We start from the raw sequence: 15,715 nt of genomic DNA on the forward strand, positions 1-15,715 counted from the left end.
TTTATTTATGTGGATGAGGTTGGCTTCAACCTCACCAAAACCAGGCGCCGCGGAAGAAATGTAATAGGACAGAGGGCAATTACCAATGTCCCTGGACAGCGTGGGGGTAATATAACTATGTGTGCTGCCATCACTCAGAACGGGGTCCTCCATCACAATGCCACACTGGGTCCGTACAACACTGGCCATATGCTCACTTTTCTGGATGCAATTTACACAATGCTTATCCCTGATCCAGATCAGGAGCCTGCTAGATTTGTGGTTTTATGGGACAATGTTAGTTTTCACCGGGCTGTTCTGGTCCAAAACTGGTTTGCCACCCATCCACACTTTGTAGTTTTGTACCTACCACCATATTCACCTTTTCTAAATCCCATAGAGGAATTCTTCTCAGCCTGGCGCTGGAAAGTGTATGATCGCCAACCCTATGCCCGCATGCCACTTCTCCAGGCAATGGAGGACACATGTGGGGACATAGAGGTTGCCTCTGTCCAAGGTTGGATATGCCATGCTAGGAGATACTTCCCTCCATGTGGGGACATAGATGTTGTCTCTGTCCAAGGTTGGATACGCCATGCTAGGAGATACTTCCCTCCATGTGGGGACATAGAGGTTGCCTCTGTCCAAGGTTGGATACGCCATGCTAGGAGATACTTCCCTCCATGTGTGGACATAGAGGTTGCCTCTGTCCAAGGTTGGATACGCCACGCTAGGAGATACTTCCCTCCATGTGGGGACATAGAGGTTGCCTCTGTCCAAGGTTGAATACGCCATGCTAGGAGATACTTCCATCGATGTTTGGCAAGAGAAAACGTATCTTGTGATGTGGACAAAGTATTGTGGCCAGACCCAGGCCAGAGAAGAGATGAAGCGTAGCTTAGCACTGGTGACCCCCCCCCCCTACCAATTCCTGGACTGCATTTTGCATTTTGTGTGTGCAGTTTTGGGAATTGTGTGTAGAGATTTGAAAAAAGGAGAAACTGTAATAATTTTATCTTGTTGTCTAGTGCATTAGGCATAGAACTCTCTACCTGTTACACACAACGTGCTTGACCTCAGCTCAGAGGAAATGATGATACAAAATGTAAAACGGAACAGAACAGAAGGATTCTCGCCAAAGGTGTGTTTGCATTGTGAGAAGATAAACAAGTCATTTAATCATGAATAAGACAGAAAGGAAAACAATGGTGGAATTGCAGACGTATCTATTTACGGCCTCACCACGACGCTGGCCTGAGTGGCGATTGCCTGGAAATTGCTATTTTATTTGAAAGGTCTGCCGGAACAATTCTCTGGGTGTAATGGTTTATTGTTCCGATGCCCTGCTTTCAGAATTACAGGCCGCTTTCCAAAATGTCAAGCTGCCTCTCTGATTTTCCTTGGTCAAGCAGAGGTGTATAGACTGTTCCTGCCGCCCCCAATGCAAATAATATGTGTTTATTTCTTTCTGAATTATGTAAAAAATGTTTTAATAAGCATTTCTGAGTTATCTTAGACAGGCTGTCTTGTTTGTAGGTTGGTAAAAGACAACTGAGACTAAATGATAGTTATTATTGATTCTCACAAACTTTTTGCTTATCATATGTTTCTAGATTCATGTTTGAATGTCACGTGCACCAGTACAGTGAAATGCCTGTCTTGCCAGCTCCAAACCCAACAATGCAGTAATCAATAACAATTTAACACTACAAATAACAGAAGGTAGAACAAAAACACACAAGAAATGAAAATAAGAAGAACACAAGACAGTAAGAAGTTATATACAGGGTCAGTTCCAATACCATATTTACAATGTACAGGGATACTGGAGTGAAAGAGGTAGATATGTAAATATGAGTGTGTGTGCTTGTGTGTAGAGTCACTATAAGTGTGTGTGTGTGTGTGTGTGTGTGTGTGTGTGTGTGTGTGTGTGTGTGTGTGTGTGTGTGTGTGTGTGTGTGTGTGTGTGTGTGTGTGTGTGTGTGTGTGTGTGTGTGTGTGTGTGTGTGTGTGTGTGTGTGTGTGTGTGTGTGTGTGTGTGTGTCCAACAAGCTGTTCTCACCATCCCCAGTAGAGCTATACTAGGCCTATACTTTTCCATTTGGAGAGTGAGAAGGCAGTGTTTCCAGCATGTGAATATGCATGACGCAGGAATACTCTGCTGGCTCTGAATAGCCAGAGGGAATTGCCATGTGTTCACAGAGATGCAGATCATATTTTACAGAGCAAACCACAGCTGTTTTTTTTTGTGGTCAGGATAAAGTCATGGCCCAAATCATGGTATAGTATATGGATATCAGCTGCTATTGGTTTTAACTCAATGGATTTGCTACATTGAGACGAGGGGCGAAGATCCTCCACAAGCCAAGTGACTGACAGTGATTTACAGCACATGGTAATCCCTATCCTGTCAATTCCCAGGAGCACAATTCCCAGACTGCCTTACTCCCACCATCACTTCTCTTCTACCATCCCTATCGACCTGCTTGCCTCTATAAAAGTCCACCAACGTCACTAAAAAAGGCAGAGGTCTTCAGGAAAACATATGTTTAATGGTGTGGTAAAGCTGAAAGCTCCATTTCATATCCACTAATAATACAGGTAAGGTTTACTGTTGCTCGCTCTCTCAATCTTTATTTTTCATGAGAGGGTTTACGGCTTTTCAGACTTGATGTATCGGTACCGCTTGTTGTGAGGAAGCAGAGAGAGCAGTCTGTGGCCTGGGTGGCTGGAGTCTTCCTTTCACACCGCCTGGTATAGAGGTCCTGGATGGCAGGGAGCTCGGCCCCAGTGATGCACTGGCCTGTCCGCACCACTGTCTGTAGCGCCATGCGATCGAGGGCGGTGCTGTTGCCATAACAAGCAGTGATGTAGCCAGTCAAGATTCTCTCAAATAATGCAGCTGAAGAACGTTTCAGCCTCCTGAGAGTGAAGAGGCGCTGTCGCACCTTCTTCACAACTGTGCGTGTGTGGACATTTTCAAGTCCTTGGTGACATTGACACCGAGGAACTTGAAGCTACAGCCCCGTCGATGTGAACGGGGACATGCCCGCCCACCTGTTGCCACAAGAAAAGGGTGAAGAAGTGAAGAACAAACACCCTTGTAAATACAACCCATATTTACATTTATTTATTTTCCCTTTTGTACTTTAACCATTTGCACATCTTTACAACACTGTATTCAGACATGATATGACATTTGAATTGTTTTTATTCTTTTGGAACTTCTGTGAGTGTAATGTTTACTGTTAATTTTTATTGTTTATTTCACTTTTGTATATTATCTACTTCACTTACATTGGCAATGTTAACATGTTTTTCCCATGCCAATAAAGCCCTTACATTGAAATTGAATTGAATTGAGACAGAAGCAGAAAGCGAGAGTAAGAGTGAGTGAGAGTGACAGAGAGACAGAGAGACAGAGAGACAGATATTAGGAGATGAGTTGAGGAGATGTAGACAGAGAAAGCAGAAAGTCGGGTATGAGGAACAGACAGGAGAGTAAAAGAGAAAGGGAGAGATAAAAGGTTAAGAGATAAATAAAGGGTGATTAGAGCCGACTCATCACTCCCCCTTCTCTCTTTGCTCTCTCTCCCCCTATCTTAGACAGGCTGTCTTGTAGTCTAGTGCATTAGGCATAGAACTCTCTACCTGTTACACACAATGTGCATGACCTCAGCTCAGAGGAAATGATGATTATGGCTGATACAAAATGTAAAACGGAACAGAACAGAAGGATTCTCGCCAAAGGTGTGTTTGCATTGTGAGAAGACAAAAAAAGTAATTTAATCATGAATAAGACAGAAAGGAAAACAATGGTGGCAGACGTATCTATTTACGGCCTCACCACGACGCTGGCCTGAGTGGCAATTGCCTGGAAATTGCTATTTTATTTAAAAGGTCTGCCGGAACAATCCTTTGGGTGTAATGGTTTATTTTTCCGATGGCCAGATTGAAATAAAGTGGATTTGATTTGTGTGTCCTTTTCAGACTGGGACATCCATTATTGTTAATGTAGGGAGAGGGATGAGGTGGCAAACTGGGACATCCATTATGGTTAATGTAGGGAGAGGGATGAGGTGGCAAACTGGGACATCCATTATGGTTAATGTAGGGAGAGGGATGAGGTGGCAAACTGGGACATCCATTATGGTTAATGTAGGGAGAGGGATGAGGTGGCAAACTGGGACATCCATTATGGTTAATGTAGGAAAAGGGATGAGGTGGCAAACTGGAACATCCATTATGGTTAATGTAGGAAGAGGGATGAGGTGGCAAACTGGGACATCCATTATGGTTCATGTAGGAAGAGGGATGAGGTGGCAAACTGGGACATCCATTATGGTTCATGTAGGAAGAGGGATGAGGTGGCAAACTGGGACATCCATTATGGTTAATGTAGGAAGAGGGATGAGGTGGCAAACTGGGACATCCATTATGGTTAATGTAGGAAGAGGGATGAGGTGGCAAACTGGGACATCCATTATGGTTAATGTAGGAAGAGGGATGAGGTGGCAAACTGGGACATCCATTATGGTTAATGTAGGAAGAGGGATGAGGTGGCAAACTGGGACATCCATTATGGTTAATGTAGGAAGAGGGATGAGGTGGCAAACTGGGACATCCATTATGGTTAATGTAGGAAGAGGGATGAGGTGGCAAACTCGAACATCCATTATGGTTCATGTAGGGAGAGGGATGAGGTGGCAAACTGGGACATCCATTATGGTTCATGTAGGAAGAGGGATGAGGTGGCAAACTGGGACATCCATTATGGTTAATGTAGGGAGAGGGATGAGGTGGCAAACTGGGACATCCATTATGGTTAATGTAGGGAGAGGGATGAGGTGGCAAACTGGGACATCCATTATGGTTCATGTAGGAAGAGGGATGAGGTGGCAAACTGGGACATCCATTATGGTTAATGTAGGGAGAGGGATGAGGTGGCAAACTGGGACATCCATTATGGTTCATGTAGGAAGAGGGATGAGGTGGCAAACTGGGACATCCATTATGGTTCATGTAGGAAGAGGGATGAGGTGGCAAACTGGGACATCCATTATGGTTAATGTAGGAAGAGGGATGAGGTGGCAAACTGGGACATCCATTATGGTTAATGTAGGAAGAGGGATGAGGTGGCAAACTGGGACATCCATTATGGTTAATGTAGGAAGAGGGATGAGGTGGCAAACTGGGACATCCATTATCGTTAATGTAGGAAGAGGGATGAGGTGGCAAACTGGGACATCCATTATGGTTCATGTAGGAAGAGGGATGAGGTGGAAAACTGGGACATCCATTATGGTTAATGTAGGAAGAGGGATGAGGTGGCAAACTGGGACAGGAAGTGGTAATTTCCTGTTTAGTGAATAATTCCATTTGAGGAAAAGGTGGATAAACCAGTTAGTTAGTTCATTCATTTGTTACTTAGTTTGTTACTTAGTTAGCTAGATATAACTGATTTATATCAACTTTATACCAACTACAAACACAGTGTATATGGTATGTATATGTACCTTCAAATCCACATGGACTAGTGCAGTACACAGGGAAAAGGGTTAGATTTGGACCAGGCCTTTAGAATCATTATCTCATGTGCAGCCAGTAGATCCAAAAGGAAGGCAGAAACAACCATCATTACATTTCACTTCACAACTTCCTGCTACTTACAACTTAACACTGACAGCAATCATTAAAGGTTTTTTTAGCTTAAAACTTTGATTCACCTCTTACTCCCCCTCTCCTCTTTCTTCCATTCTCTCTCCCTTATCCACCCCCAGGACTGCAACTAAAGCAGAATAACTAACGACAGAGAATGATAGATGAGAGGAGGAGTGAGAAAATTAAAGAGGGAGAGATATACAACTCAATGCATCGCCGAAAAGCCGATTTCTCTCCTCTCTTTCCTTTCTTTCTTACTTCCCTTTTCTCTCACTCGTTCTATCTTTTTGGAGGAACTGAAAAATTCAGAGAAAGTAAATGGAGTTTAGATTAAAATTTTAAATGATTGATGGATAGAGAGAGAGAGAGAGAGAGAGAGAGAGAGAGAGAGAGAGAAAGACAGATAGATAAAGAGAGAGACAGAAAGATACAGAGAGAGAGAGAGAGAGAGAGAGAGAGAAAGACAGATAGATAAAGAGAGAGACAGAAAGATACCGAGAGAGAAAGAGAAAGACAGACAGATACAGAGAGAAAGAGAGAAACAGACAAATACACAGAGAGAGTCAGATACAGAGAGAGAAAGAGAGAAACAGACAAATACAGAGAGAGAAAGAGAGAGACAGACAGATACAGAGAAAGAGAGAAACAGACAGATACAGAGAGAGAAAGAGAGAGACAGATACAGAGAAAGACAGAAACAGACAGATACAGAGAGAAAGAGAAAGAGAGAGACAGACAGATACAGAGAGAGAGACAGATACAGAGAGAGAAAGAGAAAGACAGACAGATACAGAGAGAGACAGACAGATAGAGAAAGAGAGAGACATACAGATACAGAGAGAGAAAGAGAGAGACAGACAGATCCAGAGAGAGACAGACAGATACAGAGAGAGAAAAAGACAGACAGATACAGAGAAAGAGAGAGAGACAGACAGAAAAGATACAGAGAAAGAGAGAGAGAGACAGACAGACAGATACAGAGAAAGAGAGAAACAGACAGATACAGAGCGGGAAAGAGAGACAGACAGACAGATACAGAGAGAGAAAGAGAGAGACAGACAGATACAGAGAGAAAGAGAGAGACAGACAGATACAGAGAGAGAAATAGAGAGACAGACAGATACAGAGAGAGAGAGAGACAGACAGATACAGAGAGAGAGAGAGACAGACATATACAGAGAGAGAAAGAGAGAGACAGACAGATACAGAGAGAGAAAGAGAGAGACAGACAGATACAGAGAGAGGAAGAGAGAGACAGACAGATACAGAGAGAGAAAGAGAGAGACATACAGATACAGTGAGAAAGAGAGAGACAGACAGATACAGAGAGAGAAAGAGAGAGACAGACAGATACAGAGAGAGAAATAGAGAGACAGACAGATACAGATAGAAAAAGAGAGAGACAGACAGATACAGATAGAAAAAGAGAGAGACAGACAGATACAGAGAGAGAAAGAGGGAGAGAAGCAGATACAGAGAGAAAGAGAGAGACAGACAGATACAGAGAGAGAAAGAGAGACAGACAGATACAGAGAGAGAAATAGAAAGAGAGAGACAGACAGATACAGAGAGAGAGAGAGACAGACATATACAGAGAGAGAAAGAGAGAGACAGACAGATACAGAGAGAGAAAGAGAGAGACAGACAGATACAGATAGAGAAAGAGAGAGACAGACAGATACAGAGAGAAAGAGAGAGAGACAGATACAGAGAGAAAGAGAGAGACAGACAGATACAGAGAGAGAAAGAGAGAGACAGACAGATACAGAGAGAGAAACAGAAATAGAGAGACATACAGATACAGAGAGAAAGAGAGAAACAGACAGATACAGAGAGAGAAAGAGAGAGAGAGAGATACAGAGAGAGAAAGAGAGAGACAGGCAGATAGAGAGAGAGAGAAAGAGAGAGAGAGAGATACAGAGAGAGAAAGAGAAAGAGAGAGACAGACAGACAGACAGACAGACAGACAGACAGACAGACAGACAGACAGACAGACAGACAGACAGATACAGAGAGAAAGAGAGACAGACAGATACAGAGAGAAAGAGAGACAGACAGATACAGAGAGAGAAAGAGAGAGACATACAGATACAGAGAAAGAGAGAGATAGACAGATACAGAGAGAAAGAGAGACAGACAGATACAGAGAGAGAGACAGATACAGAGAGAGAAAGAGAAAGAGAGAGACAGACAGATACAGAGAGAAAGAGAGACAGACAGATACAGAGAGAGAGAGACAGATACAGAGAGATAAAGAGAAAGAGAGAGACAGACAGATAGAGATATAGAGACAGATACAGAGAAAGAGAGAGACAGACAGATACAGAGAGAGACAGAGAGACAGACAGATACAGAGAAAGAGAGAGAGAGAGAGGAGTAGGAGAAGAGCAGAGGAGGAGTGACATAGAGCCATTCATACTGTACAGTCGTGGCCAAAGGTTTTGAGAATGACACAAATATTAATTTCCACAAAGTTTGCTGCTTCAATGTCTTCAGATATTTTTGTCAGATGTTACTATGGAATACAGAAGTATAATTACAAGCATTTCATAAGACCTCTGCAATCCGCCCTGGCATGCTGGCAATTAACTTCTGGGCCACATCCTGACTGATGGCAGCCCATCCTTGCATAATCAATGCTTGGAGTTTGTCAGAATTTGTGGGGTTTTGTTTGTCCACCCGTCTCTTGAGGATTAACCACAAGTTCTCAATGAGATTCAGGTCTGGGGAGTTTCCTGGCCATGGACCCAAAATATCGATGTTTTGTTCCCCGAGCCACTTAGTTATCACTTTTGCCTTATGGCAAGGTGCTCCATCATGCTGGAAAAGGCATTGTTCGTCACCAAACTATTCCTGGATGGTTGGGAGAAGTTGCTCTCGGAGGATGTGTTGGTACCATTCTTTATTCATGACTGTGTTCTTTGGCAAAATTGTGAGTGAGCCCACTCCCTTGGCTGAGAAGCAACCCCACACATGAGTGGTCTCAGGATGCCCCAAACAATCGGAAAGGGGATTCATCAGAGAAAATGGCTTTACCCCAGTCCTCAGCAGTCCAATCCCTGTACCTTTTGCAGAATATCAGTCTGTCCTTGATGTTTTTCCTGGAGAGAAGTGGCTTCTTTTCTGCTCTTCTTGACATCAGGCCATCCTCCAAAAGTCTTTGCCTACTATGCGTGCAGATGCACTCACACCTGCCTGCTGCCATTCCTGAGCAAGCTCTGTACTGGTGGTGCCCCGATCCCGCAGCTGAATCAACTTTAGGAGACGGTCCTGGCGCTTGCTGGACTTTCTTGGGCGACCTGAAGCCTTCGGCACAACAATTGAACCGCTCTCCTTGAAGTTCTTGATGATCTGATAAATGGTTGATTTAGGTGCAATCTTACTGGCAGCAATATCCTTGCCTGTGAAGTCCTTTTTGTGCAAAACAATGATGACGGCACGTGTTTCCTTGCATGCAACCATGGTTGACAGTGGAAGAACAATGATTCCAAGCACCACCCTCCTTTTGAAGCTTCCAGTCTGTTGTTCGAACTCAATCAGCATGACAGAGTGATCTCCAGCCTTGTCTTCGTCAACGCTCACACCTGTGTTAACGAGAGAATCACTGACATGATGTCAGCTGGTCCTTTTGTGGCAGGGCTGAAATGCATTGGAAATGTTTTGGGGGGATTCGGTTAATTTGCATGGCAAAGAGGGACTTTTCAATTAATTGTAATTCATCTGATCACTCTTCATAACATTCTGGAGTATATGCAAATTAGCATCATACAAACTGAGGCAGCAGATTTGGTGAAAATAAATATTTGTGTCATTCTCAAAACTTTTGGCCACGACTGTAGAGCCTGGATGGATGGATTGTGTTCTTTCTGTCAGAGTAACGTCTTGCAGAAAGTGATTGGTTCCCTGACTGACGTACAGCTCCTCCAAGAAGAGACTAATATCCTGGGATGACACTAAAGACAGGACTGCTCCTCCAAGAAGAGACTAATATCCTGGGATGACACTAAAGACAGGACTGCTCCTCCTAGAAGAGACTAATATCCTGGGATGACACTAAAGACAGGACTGCTCCTCCAAGAAGAGACTAATGTCCTGGGATGACACTAAAGACAGGACTGCTCCTCCAAGAAGAGACTAATATCCTGGGATGACACTAAAGACAGGACTGCTTCTCCAAGAAGAGACACTAATATCCTGGGATGACACTAAAGACAGGACTGCTCCTCCTAGAAGAGACACTAATATCCTGGGATGACACTAAAGACAGGACTGCTCCTCCAAGAAGAGACTAATATCCTGGGATGACACTAAAGACAGGACTGCTCCTCCAAGAAGAGACACTAATATCCTGGGATGACACTAAAGACAGGACTGCTCCTCCAAGAAGACACTAATATCCTGGGATGACACTAAAGACAGGACTGCTCCTCCAAGAAGAGACTAATATCCTGGGATGACACTAAAGACAGGACTGCTCCTCCAAGAAGAGACTAATATCCTGGGATGACACTAAAGACAGGACTGCTCCTCCAAGAAGAGACTAATATCCTGGGATGACACTAAAGACAGGACTGCTCCTCCAAGAAGAGACTAATATCCTGGGATGACACTAAAGACAGGACTGCTCCTCCAAGAAGAGACAATAATATCCTGGGATGACACTAAAGACAGGACTGCTCCTCCAAGAAGAGACACTAATATCCTGGGATGACACTAAAGACAGGACTGCTCCTCCAAGAAGAGACACTAATATCCTGGGATGACACTAAAGACAGGACTGCTCCTCCTAGAAGAGACACTAATATCCTGGGATGACACTAAAGACAGGACTGCTCCTCCAAGAAGAGACTAATATCCTGGGATGACACTAAAGACAGGACTGCTCCTCCAAGAAGAGACTAATATCCTGGGATGACACTAAAGACAGGACTGCTCCTCCAAGAAGAGACACTAATATCCTGGGATGACACTAAAGACAGGACTGCTCCTCCTAGAAGAGACACTAATATCCTGGGATGACACTAAAGACAGGACTGCTCCTCCAAGAAGAGACACTAATATCCTGGGATGACACTAAAGACAGGACTGCTCCTCCTAGAAGAGACACTAATATCCTGGGATGACACTAAAGACAGGACTGCTCCTCCTCAGTTTCTCTCTGTTGTTGTGTTTAATCCACAGTTTGAAAAGTATGAGACATTTTGCTGTCTGCAAGTTACAAATAATTACAAAAAATCTGAGCTGGCGCACACCCAGAAAAATGATTTTGTGTGGAGGTGCTGACTTGGTGATTTACCCAATAAATGACTGGGAGTTTATATGTGGAGTGTGTGACGCTCTTTATTTGCAAGTTACAGAGAGACAATAACGTAAGCATATATATACTGTAAATACAGTATGTGAATATACTGTATAGAATGTTTTTTTTTACATTTTGTGTTATTCTCGACAGTTGTTAAATGCATTGTATCCACATTTGTGGTTGTATTGTGTTCTTGAATTGTCAAATAAATCAAACACAAACAAAATAAAGTAGGCTAAATATAAATAGAATTGCTAGAACCGTCATCCCCATTCAAGTCAATGAGACATACTGGTGCACTGGACATAGAATCAGGAATTCTATTTCTATCTCTTGATCATGTATCATACCTGTATTGTAGAGTAACATACAGTCTTCGTGGTCTCTGCAAATCTATTCCTCTGCTGCCACCTGCTGTTTCTATGTATAGACAGCAACAGCATATTATATCCATATATACAACCTCCTTGGCCTTAGAAAAGACAGAGTAGGGTATCAGCTGACCATACCCCAATCCTAACATTAACCATTTTGGGGAAAATGCAAAACTGACCCAAGATCAGTGTCCAGGGGAAACGTCCCCCCCAGAGCTGTAAAGACTCTGCTGCCCCCTCTGTGTTCATGTATTAGTGCTCCTCTCACTAGTTTCACTGTGACAATGCAGGCCAGACGGGCTCCCCCTTCTGTTGCAGTTCAGCTTGTGCTACTCAGTGTAGGATAGGGTGCGTTCCAATAACATCTCCCTTCTCCTGAAGTGTACACTTGTTCACTAGTTCCCACAAATCCCCACCACCACCACCACACACAAAAAAATTGATACTACTATCACTTTTCATACCCTTTTTACATGTATTTCGTGATTTGACCACTTAGGGGCACCATTGTAACATGAACGGTATGCGTAATTGTATGCCATGCGTAATGGTGCTAGAGGGGTCATGTTACAAATAAATCGTTATTTACCTGAATTTAATGACAATTAATCATTGTGTTGTCAACATGATACAATTGAGTCCTTTCCGACACAACAAAACAACATCCTAACTATTTTTGGTGAGGTCGCCATTTTGGACACTTGAGACACCCAGCGAGCACACTGATTGGTCGATTACATGCGGAGTCCTCATTCCTGGACCCCCATCCCGTGCTAAACGGCAGCATTTCCACAGCATGCGCTTGATTGGGCTACTCAGTGAGAAAGCACCCCTTCTTAGACCACTCTTCAAGAGCCGCGCTCTTATAATGACAGCCCCAGAAAAACTCGTTGATTTCTAGCGAGGGAGGTGCTATTACGCACCAAACGAGTGTCCTATCCAATTATCTGGAAACCCGGCATGTGTTGTAATTGAATCCTTATTCCCCAACCGGTTGTTATGGATGGAGGTCGAGAGAGGGGTTAGTTAGTGCCTGTTGCTCTTTCCTGGTGCAGCATGGTGCACGGGGGGTCTCTCGCTTTATCAGTCCTCAGGATGGGCAAATTGGAGGGATTGAGGACGCTGCGCCGCCAACAAGAATAATTCACTCGTTTTCGGAGAGACGATACAACTAGCGGATATCTTGGCTCCACCATGCAATACGTTCGCCTGGGTCGATAATTTACGCTATTTTTAGGAGTTTGCCTTTATTACATGTGCAGTTCAATGCTGGAATATAATTTTTAATACGGAGTGTTTTCTTGTGTTAGGAGCGTTTTTGTGTGTGAAGAACCTGCAGAGCAACTTTTGGAACAAATTACGCATACGCAGAGGATGGTGTTTTACATGTAGAGTGAAAGTTTCGCTCTGCGCTCTGTTGGGTCATTATTGTATTACATGTTTGTATGTTTTCTGCATTGCTAACTATATTCAAGAACAAAATAGGTTTAAAGTCCTGGACTGCAGGAGAAATGGCCAGCGAACTGAAACCACGGCTTTGTATCATGACAAAGAGTGAGAACGGGTATGGGTTTCACTTGCACGGTGAGAAGGGGAAGAACGGCCAGTTCATTCGCAAAGTTGAGCCCGCGTCGTCAGCCGAAGCTTCGGGGCTGCGCCCGGGGGACCGTGCCATTGAGGTGAACGGGGGAAATGTGGAGAAAGATACGCACCATCAAGTGAGTATTGCACATCACGAACTGTCCAACTCCATCCGGTTTTCTCTGTCAGTGGTCTACATCGACATGTTTAATATGCGCCAGCAGCACACCACCCTGCATACCACTGCTGGCTTTAACCAGCAGCACACCACCCAGCATACCACTGCTGGCTTTAACCAGCAGCACACCACCCTGCATACCACTGCTGGCTTTAACCAGCAGCACACCACCCTGCATACCACTGCTGGCTTTAACCAGCAGCACACCACCCTGCATACCACTGCTGGCTTTAACCAGCAGCACACCACCCTGCATACCACTGCTGGCTTTAACCAGCAGCACACCACCCTGCATACCACTGCTGGCTTTAACCGGCAGCACACCACCCTGCATACCACTGCTGGCTTTAACCAGCAGGACACCACCCTGCATACCACTGCTGGCTTTAACCAGCAGGACACCACCCTGCATACCACTGCTGGCTTTAACCAGCAGCACACCACCCTGCATACCACTGCTGGCTTTAACCAGCAGCACACCACCCTGCATACCACAGCTGGCTTTAACCAGCAGCACACCACCCTGCATACCACTGCTGGCTGGCTTCTGAAGCTAAGCAGTGTTGGTCCTGGTCAGTCCCTGGATGGGAGACCAGATGCTGCTGGAAGTGGTGTTGGAGGGCCAGTAGGAGGCACCCTTTCCTCTGGTCTAAAAATAATGCCCCAGGGCAGTCATTGGGGACATTGCCCTGTGTAGGGTGCTGTCTTTTGGATGGGATGTTAAACGGGTGTCCTGACTCTCTGTGGTCACTAAAGATCCCATGACACTTATTGTCAGAGTAGAGGTGTTAATCCTAGTGTCCTGGCTAAATTCCCAATCTAACCCTCATACCATCATTGCCACCTAACCATCCCCAGTTTACAATTGGCTCATTCATCCCCCCTCCTCTGCCCTGTAACTATTCCCCAGGTCATTGCTGTAAATGAGAATGTGTTCCCAAACCCTTCCTCCCTAGTCCCTTACCCCGTGCCGCTCAGCAGTAAGTCATCACTGGCGGAGACAGACGTCTGCTGGGAGGCCTGGGACAAGGGAGACCCACTTTAGACACTTCAACAAAAAGGCTGACATGATGTAGGGTCCAGCTACTGTAGAGAGTGTTGGTGTTTCTGTCTCCCATCATCCCCTATTCCCTGTAGTTCACTACTTCATTATCATGTCAACTATCATGTTATTACTCTCTTTCTCTCCCTATCTTACGCTTACATCCTCCCCTTTGTTCCATTTCATTCAAAGGGCTTTATTGGCATGGGAAACATATGTTTATATTGCCAAAGCAAGTGAACTAGATAATAAACAACAGAGTAATATATACAATAAAAAAAATGAACAGTAACACTCACAAGTTTCAAATATACACATTTCAAATGTCATATTATGGCTCTGTACAGTGTTATAATGATGTGCAATAATGATCTCCCGCTCCCCGCAGGTGGTGCAGAGGATCAAGGCGGTGGAGCATGAGACCAGGCTGCTGGTGGTAGACCGGGAGACGGACGAGTACCTCCGCAGCCTGCGCCTCGTCTGCACCGAGGAGATGGCTGTCCGTCTGGGGGGACCCACCTCTGTGTCCCCTGCCTCACCCCCAGCCTCACCACCCCCATCCTCGCCCCCGGCCTCCTCGCCCACGGCCAAGAGAGAGAACGGCTCCGTGTCCAAGCTGCCCACTACCCTGACCAGAGAGGTACCCAAGCCCACGCGAAGGTCTCCGTCGCGGGCCGCCAAGAAGGTGCGTACCCCGACACTAAAGACAGGACTGCTCCTCCTAGAAGAGACACTAATATCCTGGGATGACACTAAAGACAGGACTGCTCCTCCAAGAAGAGACACTAATATCCTGGGATGACACTAAAGACAGGACTGCTCCTCCAAGAAGAGACACTAATATCCTGGGATGACACTAAAGACAGGACTGCTCCTCCAAGAAGACACTAATATCCTGGGATGACACTAAAGACAGGACTGCTCCTCCAAGAAGACACTAATATCCTGGGATGACACTAAAGACAGGACTGCTCCTCCAAGAAGACACTAATATCCTGTGATGACACTAAAGACAGGACTGCTCCTCCAAGAAGAGACTAATATCCTGGGATGACACTAAAGACAGGACTGCTCCTCCAAGAAGAGACTAATATCCTGGGATGACACTAAAGACAGGACTGCTCCTCCTAGAAGAGACACTAATATCCTGGGATGACACTAAAGACAGGACTGCTCCTCCAAGAAGAGACTAATATCCTGGGATGACACTAAAGACAGGACTGCTCCTCCAAGAAGAGACTAATATCCTGGGATGACACTAAAGACAGGACTGCTCCTCCAAGAAGAGACTAATATCCTGGGATGACACTAAAGACAGGACTGCTCCTCCAAGAAGAGACTAATATCCTGGGATGACACTAAAGACAGGACTGCTCCTCCAAGAAGAGACAATAATATCCTGGGATGACACTAAAGACAGGACTGCTCCTCCAAGAAGAGACACTAATATCCTGGGATGACACTAAAGACAGGACTGCTCCTCCTAGAAGAGACACTAATATCCTGGGATGACACTAAAGACAGGACTGCTCCTCCAAGAAGAGACACTAATATCCTGGGATGACACTAAAGACAGGACTGCTCCTCCTAGAAGAGAC

The 15,715-nt window shown here is 44.9% G+C and overlaps 1 protein-coding gene across 1 annotated transcript in view; it reads left to right on the forward strand.

Annotated features, from left to right (window-relative positions):
• Positions 1–12,150: 12,150 nt before the first annotated feature.
• LOC139396104 (Na(+)/H(+) exchange regulatory cofactor NHE-RF2-like) overlaps positions 12,151–15,715 on the forward strand; it is a gene marked incomplete at its 3' end in the record, with an annotated part of 51,708 nt that continues 48,143 nt past the window's right edge. Inside the window, exons 1-2 of the mRNA XM_071143312.1 lie at positions 12,151–13,034; positions 14,506–14,802. Of these exons, the coding sequence (XP_070999413.1) occupies positions 12,762–13,034; positions 14,506–14,802 (570 nt within the window). The remainder of the gene's footprint in view (positions 13,035–14,505; positions 14,803–15,715) is intronic.

This window comes from Oncorhynchus clarkii, unplaced genomic scaffold (assembly GCF_045791955.1).
Source record: "Oncorhynchus clarkii lewisi isolate Uvic-CL-2024 unplaced genomic scaffold, UVic_Ocla_1.0 unplaced_contig_601_pilon_pilon, whole genome shotgun sequence".
Lineage (NCBI taxonomy): Eukaryota > Metazoa > Chordata > Actinopteri > Salmoniformes > Salmonidae > Oncorhynchus > Oncorhynchus clarkii.